Source organism: Euprymna scolopes, chromosome 1, assembly GCF_053919585.1.
Source record: "Euprymna scolopes isolate OS-2025 chromosome 1, ASM5391958v1, whole genome shotgun sequence".
Taxonomy (NCBI): Eukaryota; Metazoa; Mollusca; class Cephalopoda; order Sepiida; family Sepiolidae; genus Euprymna; species Euprymna scolopes.
The window spans coordinates 200,474,715-200,496,474 of record NC_136482.1 but is presented as its reverse complement, the minus strand read 5'-3'; the positions used below and the strand labels follow the sequence as shown (position 1 = coordinate 200,496,474).

At 31.4% G+C, this 21,760-nt stretch overlaps 2 protein-coding genes across 3 annotated transcripts in view; one reads left to right on the top strand and one right to left on the bottom strand.

The window, feature by feature from the left end:
- The window catches only part of LOC145279669 (uncharacterized), a 49,279-nt gene that overhangs the window by 15,659 nt on the left and 11,860 nt on the right, over positions 1-21,760 (top strand). Inside the window, exons 3-5 of one of the 2 annotated variants that reach the window (XM_080130941.1) lie at positions 12,543-12,654; positions 15,391-15,460; positions 18,621-18,701. In XM_080130941.1, coding sequence (XP_079987067.1) covers positions 12,543-12,654; positions 15,391-15,460; positions 18,621-18,641 — 203 coding nt within the window. In that variant the 3' untranslated portion in view covers positions 18,642-18,701. Of the gene's footprint in view, positions 1-12,542; positions 12,655-15,390; positions 15,461-18,620; positions 18,702-21,760 lie in introns of those variants that run through there. The other variant, XM_080130933.1, reaches the window with a different exon arrangement.
- LOC145279679 (uncharacterized) overlaps positions 13,951-21,760 on the bottom strand; it is a 115,974-nt gene continuing 108,164 nt past the window's right edge. Inside the window, exon 2 of the mRNA XM_080130955.1 lies at positions 13,951-15,151. Coding sequence (XP_079987081.1) covers positions 14,858-15,151 — 294 coding nt within the window. The 3' untranslated portion in view covers positions 13,951-14,857. The remainder of the gene's footprint in view (positions 15,152-21,760) is intronic.

Sequence of the window (21,760 nt, the reverse complement as noted above, 5' to 3'; positions counted from 1 at the left end):
TATTTCAAAAACATTTTTAAAACTATATTTCAAAAACATTTTTAAAACTATATCTCAAAAACATTTTTAAAACTATATCTCAAAAACATTTTTAAAACTATATTTCAAAAACATTTTTCAAACTATATTTCAAAAACATTTTTAAAACTATATCTCAAAAGCATTTTTCAAACTATATTTCAAAAATATTTTTTAAACTATATCTCAAAAACATTTTTAAAACTATATCTCAAAAACATTTTTAAAACTATATCTCAAAAACATTTTTAAAACTATATCTCAAAAACGTTTTTAAAACTATATCTCAAAAACATTTTAAAAAATATATCTCAAAAACATTTTTAAAACTATATCTCAAAAACATTTTAAAAACTATATCTCAAAAGCATTTTTAAAAACTATATCTCAAAAACATTTTTAAAACTATATCTCAAAAACATTTTTAAAACTATATCTCAAAAATATTTTTAAAACTATATCTCAAAAATATTTTTAAAACTATATTTCAAAAACATTTTTAAAACTATATTTCAAAAACATTTTTAAAACTATATTTCAAAAACATTTTTAAAACTATATCTCAAAAACATTTTTAAAACTATATCTCAAAAACATTTTTAAAACTATATCTCAAAAACATTTTTAAAACTATATTTCAAAAACATTTTTAAAACTATATTTCAAAAACATTTTTAAAACTATATTTCAAAAACATTTTTAAAACTATATTTCAAAAACATTTTTAAAACTTTATCTCAAAAACATTTTTAAAACTATATCTCAAAAATATTTTTCAAACTATATTTCAAAAACATTTTTAAAACTATATCTCAAAAACATTTTTAAAACTATATCTCAAAAATATTTTTAAAACTATATTTCAAAAACATTTTTAAAACTATATTTCAAAAACATTTTTAAAACTATATCTCAAAAACATTTTTAAAACTATATCTCAAAAACATTTTTCAAACTATATTTCAAAAACATTTTTCAAACTATATTTCAAAAACATTTTTAAAACTATATCTCAAAAGCATTTTTCAAACTATATTTCAAAAATATTTTTTAAACTATATCTCAAAAACATTTTTAAAACTATATCTCAAAAACATTTTTAAAACTATATCTCAAAAACATTTTTAAAACTATATCTCAAAAACGTTTTTAAAACTATATCTCAAAAACATTTTAAAAAATATATCTCAAAAACATTTTTAAAACTATATCTCAAAAACATTTTTAAAACTATATCTCAAAAGCATTTTTAAAACTATATCTCAAAAACATTTTTAAAACTATATCTCAAAAACATTTTTAAAACTATATCTCAAAAACATTTTTAAAACTATATCTCAAAAACATTTTTAAAACTATATCTCAAAAACATTTTTAAAACTATATTTCAAAAACTAAACAAAACAAAAACAAATGATTCAGAAAAGTGAAAAAATAAATTGTTTTTAGAATTTTCTTTTTTGGGGGCTTTTGGATTAAAGATGTATCAACGTTTTTTGTTTTTTTTAATTTGAAAAACTTCTCATGTTTTCTGTTCATTTACAGTATACAATATTTTAATAAACCTATTGTGAGATATTAACCTATATTTTTTCAATTTGTCATTTTTACCTATTTATTCACTTCTGCCATTTTTGCCATTGCCATTTTTACCTAAATTCAAGTGTTCTCATATTTTCAAAGTTCAGAATTATACACCTTCAAAATAATATGTAAAGTACACTTTTATTTCAGTTTTATACATATAACGTCTGTCCTTACCTGATGTTGCCCGCTAGCCTTTTTACCTGCATTTTTTTTTTCTTTTGCTTCTATTCTCAGTCTTTTAATCTAGCCGTTTATTTTATCAAATTATTTTTTTAAATAGAAAGTTAAATGTATCATTATTAATCAAATAGTTATAATATTGGTTGTTACACTAAAGTTGATCTAATGCCTATTCATGAAAATGATTGGATCTGAAAAGTTTTATAAACATTCAATTTTTTAATACATAAGCATTTACTAAATATTACTTTTGTTTATTATACAATTCATAAAACATTGTTTAAATCTTTATAAAATCTACACATGAATAAAATAAAAATATTATTAACTGGTGTTTATTATTTTCAGACAAAAATTATGGAAATCAGATCCATAGTTTGGAAATTTTTAAAGATTTCTGCTGATAATCAAAATAAATCAAAATATTCCGATTGTGCAATAAGCAAATAACTAGAGGAACACACATTGCTTCTTTTACCAAAGCAAACATGTTGAAACACTTACATACACAACAAACATATTGAAACACTTACATGCACAACAAACATGTTGAAACACTTACATACACAACAAACATGTTGAAACACTTACATACACAACAAACATATTGAAACACTTACATAAACAACAAACATGTTGAAACACTTACATACACAACAAACATGTTGAAACACTTACATACACAACAAACATGTTGAAACACTTACATACACAACAAACATGTTGAAACACTTACATACACAACAAACATGTTGAAACACTTACATACACAACAAACATGTTGAAACACTTGCATACATAACAAACATGTTGAAACACTTGCATACATAACAAACATGTTGAAACACTTGCATACACAACAAACATGTTGAAACACTTACATACACAACAAACATGTTGAAACACAAACACAGCATCGCAAAGATCTTCAAAAAGAAAAAGACAAGAAAAGGAAAGAAGAGATGAAAAGATCCAATCGATGATTTAACTATGAAACGCACCAAAATTGTCAGAGATTCCTTTAAGCAACAAACCTTGCACGATATTGTCGGTGAAAATAAAACTTGGGATATAAATGAGAGGAAAACAGATATATTGGTGAAATGATTGCAATTGACTTACAACCTTTTTTCTGTTGTAGAAGACCTTGGTTTCAAAAGACTATTGAAGCACATTTGTCCAAATTATATAATACCTTCTAGAAAGTATATCAAAGAAAATATTGTGCATGATATATATAGGAAGGTCAGAAATAAGATATGGAAGGAAATAAACACTGCTAGTTATGTATCTCTTACCAGTGATGGTTGGTCTGTTGGTATAACGAACTTATCTTTTCTAAGTGTGACATCTTATTGGATCAATGAAAACTTTGAAGTGCAGTTTTAAGAATCATTTCATTTAAAGCATCACACACTGCAGTCAATATTAGTGAAATTATTAAAAACGCAGAAGAATTTGATATTTCTTGCAAAATTCATGTTCTTACACAAGATAATGCAACTAATATGGCAGCAGCAACTGTGTAAACGAATTATTCAGCTATACTATGTTTTCTACACACGTTACAGTTGACGATTAATGATGCCATTTTTACGGATTTGTGAAGGTCATGATATAGGTTTGTAAACAAATAGTTGGGCACTTCAACCATTCACCTGCAGCTTTTGCAAAGTACCAGGAATACCAGAAAAAAATTAATTTGCCCAACCATAGATTTATTCAGGATGTGAATACAAGATGGAACAGTCAATATGCTATGCTTTCAAGAGTATTCGAACAAAAGAATGTTCTTATTTCATATTGCAGTGAGCATGTAAAACCACATTCTTTGGAATCCAACCAATGGAAGATGTTAGAAAAAATACTAAAAATACTGAAACAATTTAATGAATGCACAAATGTACTGTCTAGCAGAGAAGCAATTGCGTCTTATACCACAAATTAAAGTGATTCATTTTTTTTTTAAAAGGGGAGAAGATAGAGAACTATTTAATTGGTTAGATTCAACACTTTCAGCATGGAACACTTCTTTTAATGCTAGATTTAATAATTATTTACAAGATAAAGACCTTATTCTAGCAACATATCTCGATCCCAGATCCAAGTCTGGTTTCCTTGAAAATAACTACATTGGCCTGCCCCATGAGAAGGCTATTACAGAATGGTTAACACAAGATATCTTTGCTACAACCAAAGAAAAAATAGACACGTCACTCAATGTATCAAAAGTTATGGAGACTGATGTGTTTGACGCATCTGTGGAGAAAAGTGATGATGATAATGACTTTAATTTTAATTTGGAAAAATGTCTCACAGAATTAAAGAAAAAAGACAAAGAAAAGGTTGAACCAGTAAAGAATGAATTAGACAGTGAAATAAACAAACAAATATACTCATTAAAAATAGAAATGGAAAAATATCAAAAATTAAAAAATATAAAATGCGACGATTATATTTTTCAATGGTGGAATTCAAATAAATATGAATTTCCCATCCTGGCATCTTTAAAAAAAATGGAGGTAATATTTATTTACCAAGTAGAAATCGTCTGAAAGGTGAAACTGGAGAAATGTTAATGTTTTTACATTATAATTTAAGAATTTTAGGACTTAAATATGAGTAAAAACGAGATACTCAAGTGTATTACATAACTAAATTATTCTCTTGTAATCATTGTAATTAACCAAATTCTTTTTTAATTAAAGAATATTTATCGTTATTTAAAAAGTTTTCATATTCATTTTCTACTAAATGTTACATTTTCCTACAAAAACACGAGTTTGCTTAATCTTTTCCACATGAATCTTTCTAAAAAAAACGTATTTTTGTAAACTGTTATATAAATGTTTTGCAATTCTATCATGTTTTTCTTGATTTTTCATTTACAAAATATTGTTACTGTTATTTTAGCATTTGCTAACTAATAATCATAATATTCTTCATTGTATCATTTATTTCCATTTTAATATAAATACACGTTCGTTTAATATGGTTCATGTTCTACCTTAGCCATAACATAACCTTTATTTTAATAGTCGATGTGGTTTTTGGCATACCTCCAAACACTATTGTCGTCTAAAATGAGCCTGCCAATGCCAGGGACTACGCCACACCTTGTTCATTCAATTTTCTACACCAACTTTAGCATAAAACAATCTTAAAAATATTTCAGATAGCCACCCAAAAGTATTAAACGTAAAATTGAGCACTCGGAGATGGAGGAATAGTGAAAAATAAAATGTAATATTTTTCCAATTTCTAATATTTTTTACAAGATATTTTCGTATGAAGTTTTAGGACAATTCGATATCCGAATAAATTTAATTATTGACAAACAAACAGTTAATTGGTATGGAAAAATATTTGTTGTAATTTTAAAAAATATCAATGCAGTAAAGAGGTGAGAAACGAAAAATCTAAAGCAATTGACTTTTACTAAAAACAAGACAATGTAATTTTCTACTGATCTATGTAATTTGAGATGGAGAAATAGACTCTTAGATTTATTATTTCTGAATTTGTTATGGTCACATTTTTGGCCAAAACTTGATTAATAAAAAAAGCAATTAATTTTGTTTTGTATTTTTGTAGAGGAATCACTTTCAACTTTCATTTCATTTTTTATTGGTTTAAGTAAATGTTTTAGAGGTCACTTGTCCATCCCCTTATCAAACAAAAATATACATGAATATATCGCAATGAATTTATCAAAGTCTGGATAAAATAGATAAAGAGAAAACATTTAGAAATTTTTCAAATTGAAAAAGAAATTATATCTACATTTAAAAGTACACCCCACCCGCATTGAAATTCTATTTTTGAGCAATATTTGTGAACCCACTAAAAACAAAATTATTTTAGAATTTAGGATAAATTTTGGGCAATTATTAAATAAATATTGATTGAAAATAGCTTGTTGTTCAAGAGTCTTTTTAAAAGCCCCCCCCCCAAAAAAAAAACTATATTAAAAAGAAAATTTAAATGTGAAGAGTTCTTTAAAACCAAATAAAATCGATGTCAATAAGTTATCAACATGCTTTGTGCTACTGTTTACATATTGAGTGTTTCTATTTACTTGCACCCCCCCCCCCCGAAAGTACAGTTAGACACAAAGTCGTTTTTAAATATGGGGAATATCCAGCTCCCAAAAGAGGCACTTTTGGTCGGAACAAAGATTAAAATCGCCTCGGTCATTTCTCCTTCATTGAACGAAAAGAGGTAAAGTGTACATCAGAACAGATACTAAACTTTGTTAATGTTTCGCTCGATTTGACTTCGAACCAAAATTCTGTGCAGATTCTCGATTTCAACCGAAAAATTCCCGCATTCGAGAGCTTAACACAGAACAATTAGTATATTAATATTTTTTTAGGTGGGGTGGGGGATTGGGGAGTCCTCTTCCGCAAGAACCGAGCTCAAATTAATTTTCAATCGATATTCATTCAATAATTTCCTTTTTATTTCTAGCTGGCGAAAATGGCTCTTTTCCGTTGCCCAATTTTCTTAAATTCCTAAATTTAATATAAAATGATCACACGTTTCCCAGCCATTCTAATCGTTTTAAAGCAGTTAACTAATTTTTTTACCATTGACTCACAATCCAATCGGAAAATCATAAAAACACAAATAATTGCTTCATTTTTTGTATTATCATGGAAAAAAAAACTTAGGGTTAGAAGTAGGAAAAGGATGAGTTGTTTATAAAATGGAGAATTGAACTTTTCTTTTCGCAACAAAAAGTTATAATTGCGATGGACAAAAAATGAAAACGGAATAAAAAACACAGATAATTTCATGAGAATACATTATTTACATCTTCGTACCGTTTTACACGTAACTATTTAAAAATGAAATATAAACATTGCCTATAAACACTCATTATTATAAAATAAATAAATATAAAACGATTAGGAATTTAAAATAGAGGGTCAATTTCACAAATAAATTTAACGTAAAATGAGCTGCTTTTCCAAAACATTTTAAATTATGTACACTTATTGGAGGAGGAGGGTGTCTATTTTTTAAGCGATTACACATGGTTTTACAACGTTGCAAATCGAACTTAATTTAGTGGGAAACAATTTAGGTAACATCCATAAAGAATTAGGGTGGTCAGAAACGATGATCATTTAACGTTAAATTTATATTTGAAACTGATCTCACACTCTAAATTCTAAAATGATCACGGTACTTGTGCAGTTTACGTCCCCCATTAAAAAACGAAAATTAAAAAACAAAAACAATTATATTCTACGTACCCGTTATGGAATGAAGTTCTCAAAAAAAATTTCACTTTATTTCATCAAGTAATTTTGTTTTTATCGCTAAAAGCATTCATTCGAGGCATTCGAAACAGTCAATCTAAACTACGCCATTAGCATTGATTTTGGTCAAAATATAATGGATTATTTCCCTTTGATATCAATTAAGCGATTTATTAGAGAAATTCCATGTTCCCGAGATTGAAAACAAGCTGTAAAAACAAAACTACTTGATGAAATTAAATGAAATTTTTTTAGAATTTCATTCCATAACGGGTATGGAGAATATAATTGTTTTTTGAAATTTTCGTTTTATTAATGAGGGAGGTAAACTGCACAAGTACCATGATCGCTTTTCTTTCCGTCAATTTAAAAAAATATTCTAACACGTAATCTAGAAAAGTAACATTTCATTTTGGAATAGGGATTTAGCTGCGTGTTAATCTACAAAGTCGTCGTTGTTGTTATAGCAAAGTAAATCAATTTAATAACCTACCAAATTTTTAGAATTAAAATAAAATTTTAGTTCATTCATAGAGAGAAGGCACAGAAAGCTCACGCAATCTCACATTAAAAATGTTTTTCTAAATAGTAACATTATTATTTAGAAATTCGTTCATAACAATGAGAGGTGGCATTGTTAAATATGTTGTTCTTACATCGTTTTCTTATTTTGCCTACCAATCTTCGAATATTTTCAACTATTTAACTATTTATGTAAGTAGCATGTTATACAGTAAATACGAACTGATACAATATAGCTTTGGTTTAAAATCAAAATAAATGTTTTGTTGTCTTATAATTTTTAATCAATTACAGAGCAAACATTTGAGAAAAAGTATACGCGGACATTACCCAGGTGTTTATGTAATAATTTGAAAATTTACGAAAGAAACAAAACAAAAACAAAACAAATCTCTAATCAAATATGTATAAATTTTAAAAGAATCGGATTCAGAAATCGGATTGGAATCGGAAATTTTGAAAGGAATAAGTAATTGTATCGGAATCGGGAAAAACTTTGGAATCGTCCCATCTTGAGTTCCTTCACCTATAATCGAAACCGAAACTTATGAAGAATTTTTGGTGAAATTATTTATTACAAGAAATGGAACAATTAAACGACAGTCATTCGGAAGAAAAAAAGATGTAAGCATAACACACAAAATAACACGCTATCGTATTAGTATATAGATTTATTTTCTGCAGCTGAGTGGCAGCTATTGAATTTAAGATGAAGTGAAACGTACAAGGTACCTTCAATAAGTTTCCAGACTTTTTTTGTAAAGGCATTTAAAATTATTGTAAACTCTTGAAAATTTAGTAAGTTATTGCTATATATCTTATGAGATGACTGACCAATTTTTATGATTTCAGGTTCAAAGGAACAGCTACAACAGGAATTGGAATACATCCTACTAAAGCTTGATTGTCACAGCTGATGAATTTCAAAAATGCGATCTGGACGTGAGGACATTTTAGAAGAACGATATGCAATAAAATTGTGCTTTAAACTTGAAAAAATTCCACAGAAACGTATGGAATACTTCAGATTGCTTTTAGTCCATCTTGCATGAATCGAGCATCAGTTTTTGATTGGCATAAGAAATTCAAGAAAGGCAGGGAATTCATGAGGGCTGATGAGAGATGTGGGAGGAGTAAGGAAGTCAGAACACCAGAGTTGATTGGCCAAATAAAGAATTTCATGGATAAAGACTGTCGTGTGTCTATAGAGACAATAAGCACACAGTTTGATGTCAGTGTATGAAGTGTACACACAATTATTCGCGAGGAATCTCTAATTAAAAAAAAACGAAATGGATTCTTGTCAGCATGTGAACATTCTCAGCTTTGACCCGTTCAGTCCGGTTTTCCAGAACTCGATTTATATTCCCTCATTCCAGTGTGTAGCCTCATTAATATGCAAATTACATCAAACTACATTCCCTCTGATCCTTAAAGATCAGCTCATAAACTTAAAACGCTGCTAGTCTTTCTACTAGCCCACGATAATCGGCTAAGCACACAGCTAGCCCTCACTTAAGAGTGGCGACGACTCTTTTTTTTTTTTTTTTTTTTATTCAATTTTCACTCCAAACAAGGCACAGTGCCACTTTGAAGCAGGGGGCTACTATCAGGGACTTAATTAGCAGGGTCATTATGAAGGAAGATGAGTAGAAAGATGTTTGTTAACATTACACTTGAACTTCTGCATATCAGTGCAGTTGGGAAAGCAGAATCCCGGAAGGGAGTTCCAAAGACCCGCAGTTCTGGGGAAGAAACTATTGGAGTAAAAGGCTTTCTTGCACCTAGGGATCTCTACTGTAAAGGGATGAGACTTAGTAGCTTGTCGGGTTTGTCGGGGAGGTACAAGTGTTTGCAGTTCGTCAGAGCATTCACCATTGAAGTATTTGTAGAACAGGCAGAGGGATGCAACATCTCATCGATGGGACAGAGGCTGAAGCCTAGATGACAGTTCAGGACCTATCAGGTTGGCGACTCTCTTTTGAACCCTGTCCAGGAGCGAGAGACAAGAAGCAGATGCACCAGCCCAGATGTGACAACAGTACTCCATACATGGGCGAATGGTTGCCTTATAGAGGTATAGGATACTGTCAGGCGTAAGTAGTTTTCTAGCACGGTAATTGCATTTCCAGTTCCTCATTCAATTATGAGGACTTTTTCAGAAAAAAAACCCAACTGAATTACATTTTAAAAATTCATTTTAAAGCGACAACTTTTTCGAGAAATTCCAACCCAATCTCCTTTTAACTTCCTTGTTTAAAAGCAAAGATTTTTTTTTCAGCAAATGCAACCAAATTGCATTTTAAATTTTTCATTTAAAAATTTCAAAAACAAACAAACAAAAAATCCGATTTGAATTGTACTTTCATTAAAATAACTTTTTCGTTTAAAAGTGACAACTTGTTTTTTCTTTTCAGCAAATATAACCGAATATCATTTTAAATACATTGTTTAAAAATGACAATTTTTTAATACATACAAGTTGATGGGATTGCATTTTAAGTTCTTTTAAAAGTGCCGACTTTTTTTCAAAAACAAAAAAAAAATTCTGACTCGAATTGTACTTTCATAAAATAACTACTGGTTAAGTGTTTAAATAAATGTGCATGTATTTTAAATTATCCATAGCATGACAAATTTTCACGTTGACTTTCGAATGTGGCTCCACTATTTAACCAAATCGTATTCCAACATGTTCATTTCACAACAATAATTAAAAAAGAAAATCTAACGAATTCCACCGGGAAGACCAAACAAAAAAATAAAAAGACAAAAAATGTCTGACTCATTTTATCATCATCGTATCTTTATCTCTCTGACAACAACTCATTTAACTTTTCCCTTTTTCAACACTAAATTTTTAAAGTTTGACGCAAATCATTTTAATCTTTCCATTTTTCAATGCTTTCATTTTTTTAAAATTCAACGTTTTCAATTTTTTAAAATTCAACTCATGCCATTTAATATTCTCATTTTCAACACTTTCAATTTTCCCAGTTTGACATGATTTAATCTTTCCCTTCCTCAAGGCTTTTAAATCTAGACGCGACTCGTTTAATCTTTAGCTTTCAAATCTCAATGTGACTCGTTTAATCTTTTCATTCTTCGAGGCTTTAAAATTTCCTTTCAGTCACAGATTTCAGTCACAGACTTTATTTTTCAAGCTGAAATAGCTTCTAATTAAAAAAAGTGAATTCTCGTCAACATCTGACCATTCTCAGTTCTGATCTGTTCAGTCCGGTTCTCCAGAACTCGACTCCTGACATCTTGACTGCCGGCCTTATATTGCCTCATTCCAGTGTGTAGCCTCACTAATATGCAAATTACATCAAACTACAGAACTGAAGGCCAACTAGTAGATGGTCTGCGACAGAAAAAGAAAACTGGTTTTCATCAAATGGAAATGGAATCATGTCGTCTTTTCTAGGGTGACAATTTTATCGTTTCATTCTGTATGGATATGCATCTGCACTTTATCCAGAATTCTTAAATGAGACGAAGATTCACGAATTCTAACGACAATATTCCATATTACAATAGTAAAAAATATAATAAATCTATAACTTAATATATTGCAGGATTAAGAATTCATTATATAATGTTAAATTGAATTTTTAAAAAAGTCTTAATGCTGCAATATTTTAAGTTATAAATTTATTATATTTTTTACTAGAATATCTTGTCCTTTTCTTTTCCAGTTTTAACAACTACTCCTTTACTATTCCATGTTTAAGCTTAACCATATCATTTTTCATGCTCGCATTTTTCTATTGTAATTCATGATTTTTCCAGTCTTCCATTAAATCCACTTGTTCTTTGTTTGATTTCAGTCTTATTTTTTGCCCCCATAAACAGAACATACACATATGTAATAACAATGTACAGCACTCGTCTGCTTTCAATAAAATCCCCCCCAGTTATCTCCCTTTCTTCTTTCATTCTGTTTCACTTGTTACTTTCTGTGAGAGCAGTAAAGTGACGTGGTTGCTATGGAAATCAGTCACAAAAAACGTCGCTCACCTCCTTACGTTTATTTTTTTAATGATTTTGAACACCATTAAATTCATCATAACTTTTGTTTTACTGAACGAAAATTGAATTTTTTTTTTTCACAATATAGCTGAGAAGGTGATCTATAAACTGTAATAATTGTGTGAAATTTAGTAAAAAAATGAGTAAGCGGCGAAGCTTTAAAGCAGTTCTAAATGACTAAATCTGCCACTTAATCATATATTCACAAATACAACCGTGTTTGAATATATGATCTAATAGTGGATGTGTAGAGCAAGAGAATAGTTGTGATGTTTGCGGCAAAAGAGAATCAATTTTATCAGAAGCAGAAATAACAATGGGTGAAACTATAGTGTGTCGTTCGACCTAATTGTGTATTTTCAAACAAAGGCATTTCAGGCAAAAACATTATTATATACTCAAGTGTCATGTTGAAATGAGAATAAATTCTAAAAATTCCCCCCAAAAAATGGTCAACTAGAAGATGTGTTAGAGCTGATTTTCATAAAAAAAAAAACATGTAGTACATCGATAAAAAGCAAAATACCTGATCTGAAAGATGGTGTCATTGGATTCTGCAACACGAAACTGAAACGATAGAATGCAGCCCCCCTCCCCCGTTTTTGATTTTCTAAAGGGTTAATTTACATTAAAATTGCAACTTCGAAAATTCTGTTTTTACTTATAATTATTTTCCTACTGGATCATTTTTCATAATTTTTTAAAATTTATACTAATTTCAACCCGACACTTAAGTACATAATAATGTTTTTCTCTGAAATGCATTTTTCAAAAACACACTAAAGTTACACCAAACAATGGATCAAATATATGAAGTTGTAGAAAGATTTAATGAGGAAGAAAGACCAAGAAGTTTCCGAAACAATTGTTACTATGTTAAATAAGAAATGAAACCAATCAATTTAGCTGATAAATTCTTTTATATTTTTTTCTTAGATGCTGTTCCTGGGCCAAGTCCTCGTGTTCTGAAACCAATGACAAAGGAAGAATGGGATAAACAGCAGAGTGTAGTCCGTCGTGTTTATGACCCAGACACGGGTAGAATGAGGTAAGTAAGATTAAATATGTTTTTACAGTTTTTGAGAAGAGGATAATTTTTATTATTCTGGATTGCCACAAATAACAGGAACGTGCCTAGGGTGATGAAAACAAAGTTTCCAGCCACGATTATGGTCTTTGGTGTGGTTTCAAGTGAGGGCCACATCATGCCACCTCACATCTTCGAAGTTAGCTTGAAAGTCAACACCAATACCTGGATGTGCTGAAGAGTGTGATGATCTCCTGGTGCAGTCATATGATCACCGGTAAACCCTGAGGGTGGCAGCAGGACTCGGCGCCAGCCCACAAGTCCAAAGAAACCCAGGCTTGGCTTCAGAAGTGCTACAACTTTGTACCCTTGTCTCATTGACCCCCCCCCTTCTTCCCTGACCTGAATCTGCTGAACTACTTCGTTTGATCATATGTCGAGAACATCACCAACACAACCTTCCACAACACTAAAGCCAACGTGACTGCCGAGTGTTCGCCAAGCCCAGCTGATACTTGTGGAAAAAGCATGTTCTCAGTTCCAGAACCGTATCAAGGCAGTGATTGAGGCTGAAGACGATTACATTGAATAGATGTCAGCTCTACTACATAATAAAATTATCTGAATTGATTTTTTTCAATAAATCGTTACAGTTCAAATCTCTGTTGGACCCCCATACCATCTGGTAACATCGAAAAGGAAAAAGCAAACAAAAATAAGTCCGACTTGATTTTTTACTTTGTTTAAACAAACGGCATTTATTAGCATTACTTCAATCTTTTTCTTCACAACACCTAATCTTCAATTTCTTCCTGAAAACACCTAATCTTCAATTTCTGCTTCACAATAACCAATTATCACTTTCTGCTTCACAACACCTAATCATAAATTTCTGCCTCACAATACCTAATTCTCACTTTCTTCCTCACAACACTTATCTTCAATCTTTCCCTCACAACGCCTAGTCTTCAATTTCTGCCTCACAACGCCTAGTCTTCAATTTCTGCCTCACAACGCCTAGTCTTCAATTTCTGCCTCACAACGCCTAGTCTTCAATTTCTGCCTCACAACGCCTAGTCTTCAATTTCTGCCTCACAACGCCTAGTCTTCAATTTCTGCCTCACAATGCCTAGTCTTCAATTTCTGCCTCACAATGCCTAGTCTTCAATTTCTGCCTCACAACGCCTAGTCTTCAATTTCTGCCTCACAACGCCTAGTCTTCAATTTCTGCCTCACAATGCCTAGTCTTCAATTTCTGCCTCACAATGCCTAGTCTTCAATTTCTGCCTCACAATGCCTAGTCTTCAATTTCTGCCTCACAATGCCTAGTCTTCAATTTCTGCCTCACAACGCCTAGTCTTTAATGTTTGCTTCACAACGCCTAGTCTTTAATGTTTGCTTCACAACACGTAATCGTCAATTTGTGCACTATCTTTCAGTCCTATGACATTCAACTATGCCTGAAATAGTATTTCTGTATTAATAATTTCTCAATTTTTTTTTTTTCTCCAAACAAGACATATTGACACTTGGTTGTAATATGCTATTATTTGGGATCATATCCAACAGGAAACTTAGGGAAGTTGAGCAGTGAGATGTCTTACATTACATTTAAACTTCTGCATGTCAGTGCAGTTAGATAAGCAGGAAACAGGAAGAGAATTCCTCAGTTTAGCAATCCAAAGGAATAAACTTTTAGAGTAGAAAGTTTTTCAGCATCCAGGGATCTCAACAGTGAAATGGTGGAATTTTGATGCTTGTTCAGTAAATCTGGAATATGTAGTCGATGGGGCACAAGTGCAACGAGTTCATCAGAGTACATTCCATTAAAGTATTTGTAGAACAGGAATGCAACGTTGTCAAGATGAAATAAAGGTTAGAGCTTGGTTGAGAATTTTCTAAGGTTTTCTGCCATTATTTTGGATGTGTACATGTTTTTTTTTTTTTTTTTTTTTTTTCAATTCTGTCATAATAGTTCTAGTTCTACCATGTTGTATTCAACTGGGAAGCAAGCCAATGGAAAAGCATTCCATAGGAATTTTGGGAAAGAAGCTTTGTTCATGGAATCTGTATTTAGATTTAGGTACAGTTAGAGAGTGGGGAAAATTGTACATAGTGGTTGTGCTTTTTTGTGAAAGTTTGGCAAAAGGGAACCATAGATTGGAGTTCAGTCGAGCACTTGCTATGAAAATGATAGAGCAGAGATGGACTCACAACATCTCTTTTATGGGAAAGAGGTTGCAGGGAAGAGAACAGTTTTAAAGCTGGTTTTGAACTTTTCATGGTTGAATAGGGTGTGCTGAACAGCTCCTGCCCATACGTGACAACAGCACTTCATTTTAGGACGTACCTGGCTCTTATACAGATAGAGGATTGCATCAGCAGTCAGATACCTACTGGAGTGGTAGAATGATCCAACCATTTTTCCAGCAATCTTGGCAACAGATTTGATGCAGGTATTCCATTTCAGATCAGGAGTGAAGGTGATTTTTGCCCATCGACGACTTAAGTTATAAGCCTATCAAAGAGAAAGAATTGAATAATCATGAATACTTGTGACGCCGTTGAATTCCCCTTTCACCACCTGCATGCAACATGTCGACTTCAGTCCCACAATTATTACAGATACAGACTTGGACATTTTTTTAATGCGGTCATACTGATTTGATAATAATTTAGCAGGCGTTACTTGTTTTAATATGTTTAAAAAGTTTTTCATTTCACTTTTTGCATCGAAATGTTGTTTCTATTCGACAGACTGATCAAAGGAGATGGAGAAGTAATCGAAGAAATTGTCAGCAAAGAAAGACATATTCAAATCAATAAGGTAAGAAAAGACAAAAATTCTATTTTTTTTAACCTTCGCCTTAAAATGTCTATGTAGATATGTATGTGTGCATGCATGCGTGTATGTGTGTGTGTGTGTGTGTGTGTGTGTGTGTGTGTGTGTGTGTGTGTGTGTGTGTGTATTACATTACGTGTGTGCAACTGAAACCATGTTGCATTTCAGGGTTTTCTTGCCAGTTTCAAGGTTAATCCATTATTTTTTTGTCTGTAATGTTAAAGTTTTAAATATAAGCTTCAAGTTACACGTTCAAATTAAAAGGCGCTTAGTGTCTCTATATATATTTAACAGGGGCTGTGTGGAGAGTTGAACAGCAAGATGTTTGTTCATATTATATTTAAACTTCTGCATTTTAGTACAGTTAGGCAAGGAGGAAACAGGGAGAGAATTCCGAATTCTAGCAGTCTGTGGGAAGAAACTTTTAGAGTAGAAAGATTTTCAGCATCTAGGGACATGAAAAGGTGGAAGGGTAGAATTTTGCTGCTTGATGCTTTTTGGAGTATGTAGTCGAGGAAGCACAGGTGTAACGAGTTCATTAAAGCACATTCCATTAAAATACTTGTAAAACAAGCGCAAGAATGCAACATTGTGGTGATGAGACAGAGGTTAGAGCTTGGTTGAGTATTATTTAATGTTTTCTGCCGTTGTTTTGGATACGTACGAGGTGACTTTAATAAGTTTCCAGACAGTTTGTCCCAAGTATGCGCAGAAAATATCACAGACTATTTGACCAAGTAAGTTCCTCATACTCCGTATAGTTCAGACCTTGCTTCCTGTGACTTTTTGTTATTTCCTAAGCTCAAGGAAAACCTTAGAGACTGTCATTATGAGACAATTGAGGAGATGAAAGAGGCTGTGACAAGGATCATTAACACACTCCTGCAAGAGGACTTTCATGGGATTTTCAAGAAGTTGTTGGAACAATATAACAAGTGCTGGAGGATATTATTTCGAAAGGCTCTAAAGTTTCAGGTGTGTACTATCAATAAAAGTGTCCATACAAAAAAATCTGGAAACTTATTGAAGGCACCTCGTACCACTTCCATCTTTGTAAAGCTTCAACTTTTTGAGTTAAAAACAGAACAGGAAGCTTTGTTTTTTCTTCGTATATTTGCAAGGTAAGGAATGAATAATTTTTGCAGGATCAAACGCAATTGAATGTGTGTGCGTGCATGCGTGCTTGCAGGGCGGGGGTGGGGTGGGGCAGCTACCTCTTAACGATTTCTTAGGTTAAAGATAAGAGTAGAATGGTTAAAAGTTTATCAAAGTTATCTCCCTTGAATAAGTTCTTGTTTAGGATATTTAAAAAAATTGTGTTGTCATAATTTATCTATAATTTCTTGAAACTAAGGTTTTTCAGTGCTTGTATTGATTAATGATCTTTTAAACCAATGCATTTCAAGTAAAAGCATTATTACGTACTTACTTGTCATGTTAAAATTAGTATAAATTCCAACAATTACAAAAAATGATCCATTAAAAAATAATGTAAAAATAATTGCAAAAAATGAAATGCATTTATTTATAAGCCAAATTACAATGCGGTGTTATGAAAATAAACCAATATTTGTTTAAAATGAATATTTCGGGGATAGACTTCATCCTCAAAATTTTATTCATTTTTTTTCTTTTTTTTTTCTTGATGTTAAATTGAAGAAAAAACTATTAGTAAAGAATCTGTGTGTTGTTCATCTGTGGTGTTATTTTGAAATGCTTTGTGCACGTGATATGAAGATGAAAGTTGAGTTTTCTGTGATTGAAGTGGTGTTTGAATTTTAAAATAAAAAAAACCTATAAAATACGTTTATATGAAAACTATCTCTTAAATATTAATTTTCAACAAATATTTGTTTATTTTCCTAATATTGCATTGTAATTTGGCTTTCAAACGTATTTTATATGTATTTATTTTAAAATTTAAGCAATACTTCTATCACAGAAAACGCAACTTTGACTTTCAGAATAAATTGAATTATTGAGTTTTTTTGTATGATTTAATATGGAACAGTTGTGAAACCAATTCAGTATGACAAGCTGACTTATCTCCCTTTATTTCAAATGACTTAAATTAAGAATGTGCCATTTTTAAATGGAACTTTCTTTTTTTTTTTTTTAACAAATAGTCATCACTTATCAAAGCCTGGAGGCCACTCGAGGATAATGGTTAATGAATATACAGTAGTTAATCGGACAATATTGTAGTAATTGTTAGCAGTGGAAATTTAGTAAATTGGATTACTTAATGGCTCATCAAGAATTTGTTTACGTTGGACTTGAAGATGACTATATTATAGTCAGCTGGAAAGCAGGAAAAGATAGTTCCACAGGTGTGCAGTTCTAAGAAAGAAGCTTTATTCATGGAATCTATGTTTAGGTTTAGGTACAGATAAAGAGTGAGGGAAATTATTGATAGTGGTTTCAGTTAGATGAGTGTTTTTCGGGAAAGTTTGGCGAGGGAGTACCATAGATTGGAGCTCAGATGAAAATAACGATAAAGCAGAGACAGGCTCGCAACATCTCTTCTGTGGGAAAGAGGTTGCAGGGAAAAGAAAAGAGCATCCCCCACTAGACTACAAAGTCTATTTTGAACTCTATCAAAGCAGCATAAGTGCTTCTAGCAGCATCTGCCCAGATGTGGCAACAGTACTCATCCTTGGACATACTTAGCTCTTATACAAGTGGAGAATTGCATCAGTAGTGAGATAGGTGTATCAGAATTTTTCGAGTAGTTATAAGCTTGGAAAGACAGGGGTTGAATTATTCAATATTTTTCAAGAAGTTTCTGACACAGTAGTGAGATATCTACTGGATTTGTAGAATAATCCCACCATTTTTCCAGCAACCTTGGCAACAGATTTGATGTATGTGCTCCATTTCAGATCAAGAATAAAGGTCAAACCCAGAAGCTTGTCAAAACAAAATGTAATGATTTCTTGTTAAAAATAAATCCATCATTTTTCGTAATTTTTTTTTTAATTTATAGTAATTTCAACATAACACATAAGTACATAATAATGTTTTCACCTGAAATGTGCTGGTTTAAAAGCTCACTAATCTACATAAGCATCGATTTTTAATTTTTCTCAAATTAAGATGTGCATCAAATATGTCTTCCATCTTTTTTTTTTTTTTTTTGATACAGTTTGTGGCTGGCATCTTTTAAATTTTGTTTTAAACATTTCTCTTCTGCGAAATTTCAACACATTTTGTTTAATATTCCAATAATCTGTAAGTATGTTTGGTGGCAAAGATTCCGGTTATCTGTTGGGGAGATGCTTTTTTCTTTTTTTTTTTTTTTTTTAAATTTTTTTATATCTTGGGATTGATGGTGGCTCGTTTATAGGTGAACTCTGCAAAAGCCTTCTTTTCTTTTTGTGACAAATGGAAAAAGTTAATGTACCAAACATTGGGGTTTTATGAATAATATCTAAAAAAAAAAAAAAAAAAATCACTAATTCTTATGGGGACAACTGGGCCAGGATTTGTCTGGGGAAGTGGTCAGTTTTTCAGCGATTTTATTTTAAGTTTTTATTATTTAGGGATTGGTGGAAAGCCTTCATTTATTATCTACTTGCTGAGGTACCCAGCATTGCTTGGGATCAAACGAATCAATGAATGTTTCGCACATCCATATTTTGATTGTCATCGAAATCGGTGAAATCATCCATTTTTTAATCAAATCGATTGATTGCCTGCTTTTAATTGGGGATCAATTGCAGGGTGACTCGACGTTGCCTGGGATTGAATGATAATCAACAAATGTTTCACAATTCCATATTTTTATTGTAATCAAAATCGGTAAAATTGCCCATTTTTTCAATCAAATCAATTGATTGCCTGCTCGAATTGGGGAACCATCGTGATGCACGTGGACGAAGCTTTACGTGCCTCTTGCAGTGACTTTGTCCACAATACATTATATTCTATATTGCACTGTAGAGAACCTACTGTTGATTTTATCAAGTTATTTATTATATATAATAGCTTGTATTAAAGTTTAAAATGCAAAAGTCAAATATCATGCTTAATTTGTGCTTTAAACAGAAACATTCATTTCGGATGCGTCCCTGTCATAACAAAGAACCTACTGTTGATTTTATATGTCTGGTATTACTAGTTGTGCATTGATAATGGCTTGAATTTAAATTTAAAATAAAAAAAAGTCAAATGTTATTGTGCTTTAAGCGTAAGCGTAAACATTCATTTCCAACGTGCCCCTGTCTTATCAAAGAACCTACTGCTGATTTTATATGTTGGGCTTTTCTGCTTGTGTGGTAATAAAACTTCTCAAAAATGCATATGTGATGTTAGGCTGTGTAAAATGTTAACTTTGGTCAAAATCGTCTGTTCATTCTTTCATCAGATTATTTCGTTTATCAATACTTATCAGAAACAATCTGACACCAAACCTATCTAAGAACATTGCCAGGCACATTAAGTACCTTCGTGAATAATATCTAAAAATTGAAAAATAAAATCATTCATTCAAACTCAGACAGGTTTTGTGGGGGGGGGGGTAGCCATTTTATGTATCAATTTGCTAAGAAAATACTGACTCATTTTCTTTAGAAATCTTATATATAGAGGAGGTGTGTGTGTGCGTGCTCAGCTAAAGACGAATAAACTGGATAGAAGGGAAAGAGAGAAGGAAAGAGAAAAGGACAGATGGATAGACAGATGGATAGTATAAGGCACATATGAAAATCACACACCAAGTAAAAATTCTTCAATATGTTTACTTACTAGCAGGCCGCTTGGCATTGCCCAGTCATAAAATACGCATAAATATTATATTTTAATTCATATAGAAAATGAGACATGTGTATGCAAGTATTATGCTTTTTGTAAACATTTCACTAAGTAAAAAAAAAAAAATACTCGAGCTGAGATCTAAACCAAAACAAAGACGGTAAGTCATGTACAATAACCATAAAGTCAGCTTCACAAGATCTTTAAAAAGTGTTTTCAAACTTACTTATTCTTAACAGAAGGAATCTGTCATGTGAACGATTCATGCATCTGCATCCGTGAAACAGTTGACAAACGGATAAAAAAATCCAATGATCTCCAAATATCAAGTTTTCAATTTTGACTCCTTAGCAGCTCTTTTCTGGATGAAAGCTGATTAAAAATTTTTCCACATGTCTGAATACCCTATATACCAAATTTAAAGTCTGTAGATAAAAAATTCGTTAAGTATGAGAATTGTCCTCACACATGCACACATTCTTACTTTTCTCAATATACAGGGCCCGGCAAAGTGATCTGACACATTTGTAGGTTGAATAAAAGATTATAATAAATAATGATTAAATATAAATAAGATAGAAAATTATAGTAAATGTTGATTGTTTTTTTTTTTTTTTTTAACGTAAAAGACTTTGTAAATGTATGCACACACACACACACACACACACACACACACACACATTGTATCAAATCTGCAACAAGTCCAAGTCATAAGTAAATATTTACTGCGGTACAAGCACCACTTGAAAATTTCAGACCTGACATTTAGACGAGTGATTGGTGAAGAAATAGTTTGTTAGTTGTATACAGGCTACATTTCTTTGAATATGTGCTCAAAATTTCATTGAATCATGCGCTGATGATTCCCAAAAGGATAAAACACTAGTGTCTGTATTTGCAAAAGAAAGCCCGAATAACAAGAAAGATTATGTAGGTATGACCTCCTTAAATTTCAAAATCAAGTATTATGATCATAAAAGTATGTTCAAAAACAAAAAAACACAGAATGAAGACAGCACTAGTAAACCAATACTGAGAATTCAAAGAAAGTAGACGTTCACTGATAGTCGAATGGAAAATAGTAAGACAAGCAAGCACATGTAGGGACCTAGACTATCCATGTAGATTATGCCTCAATGAAAAAATGGAAAATTTAAAGAATCGCAACATCTATTAAACTGAAGGAGAGAAATAGTGAACAACTGTGTGCATAGGATAAACTTTACTCTAGGAAAGCAATACTAAATAATTTTGAAATTGACAATAACAATAGAAAAAAATAAAAAAATAAAATAAACATACATATTCATAAATAAGTCTATATACAAACTAACATAATATCCAAAATATAGACTAAAACATAAAATAACATATCTAACTACACCTAGGCTGAAAGTAGGTCAACTTACTACAACAAAAGGATATCTACCCTTCCCATAAAACACACACAAAGACAGGGGGTAAACCAGAGGTCAACTGTGCTTTTGTCCTGTAAGTGCCCGCCCATTAGCTGATTAGGATGGGTGCTGTGGC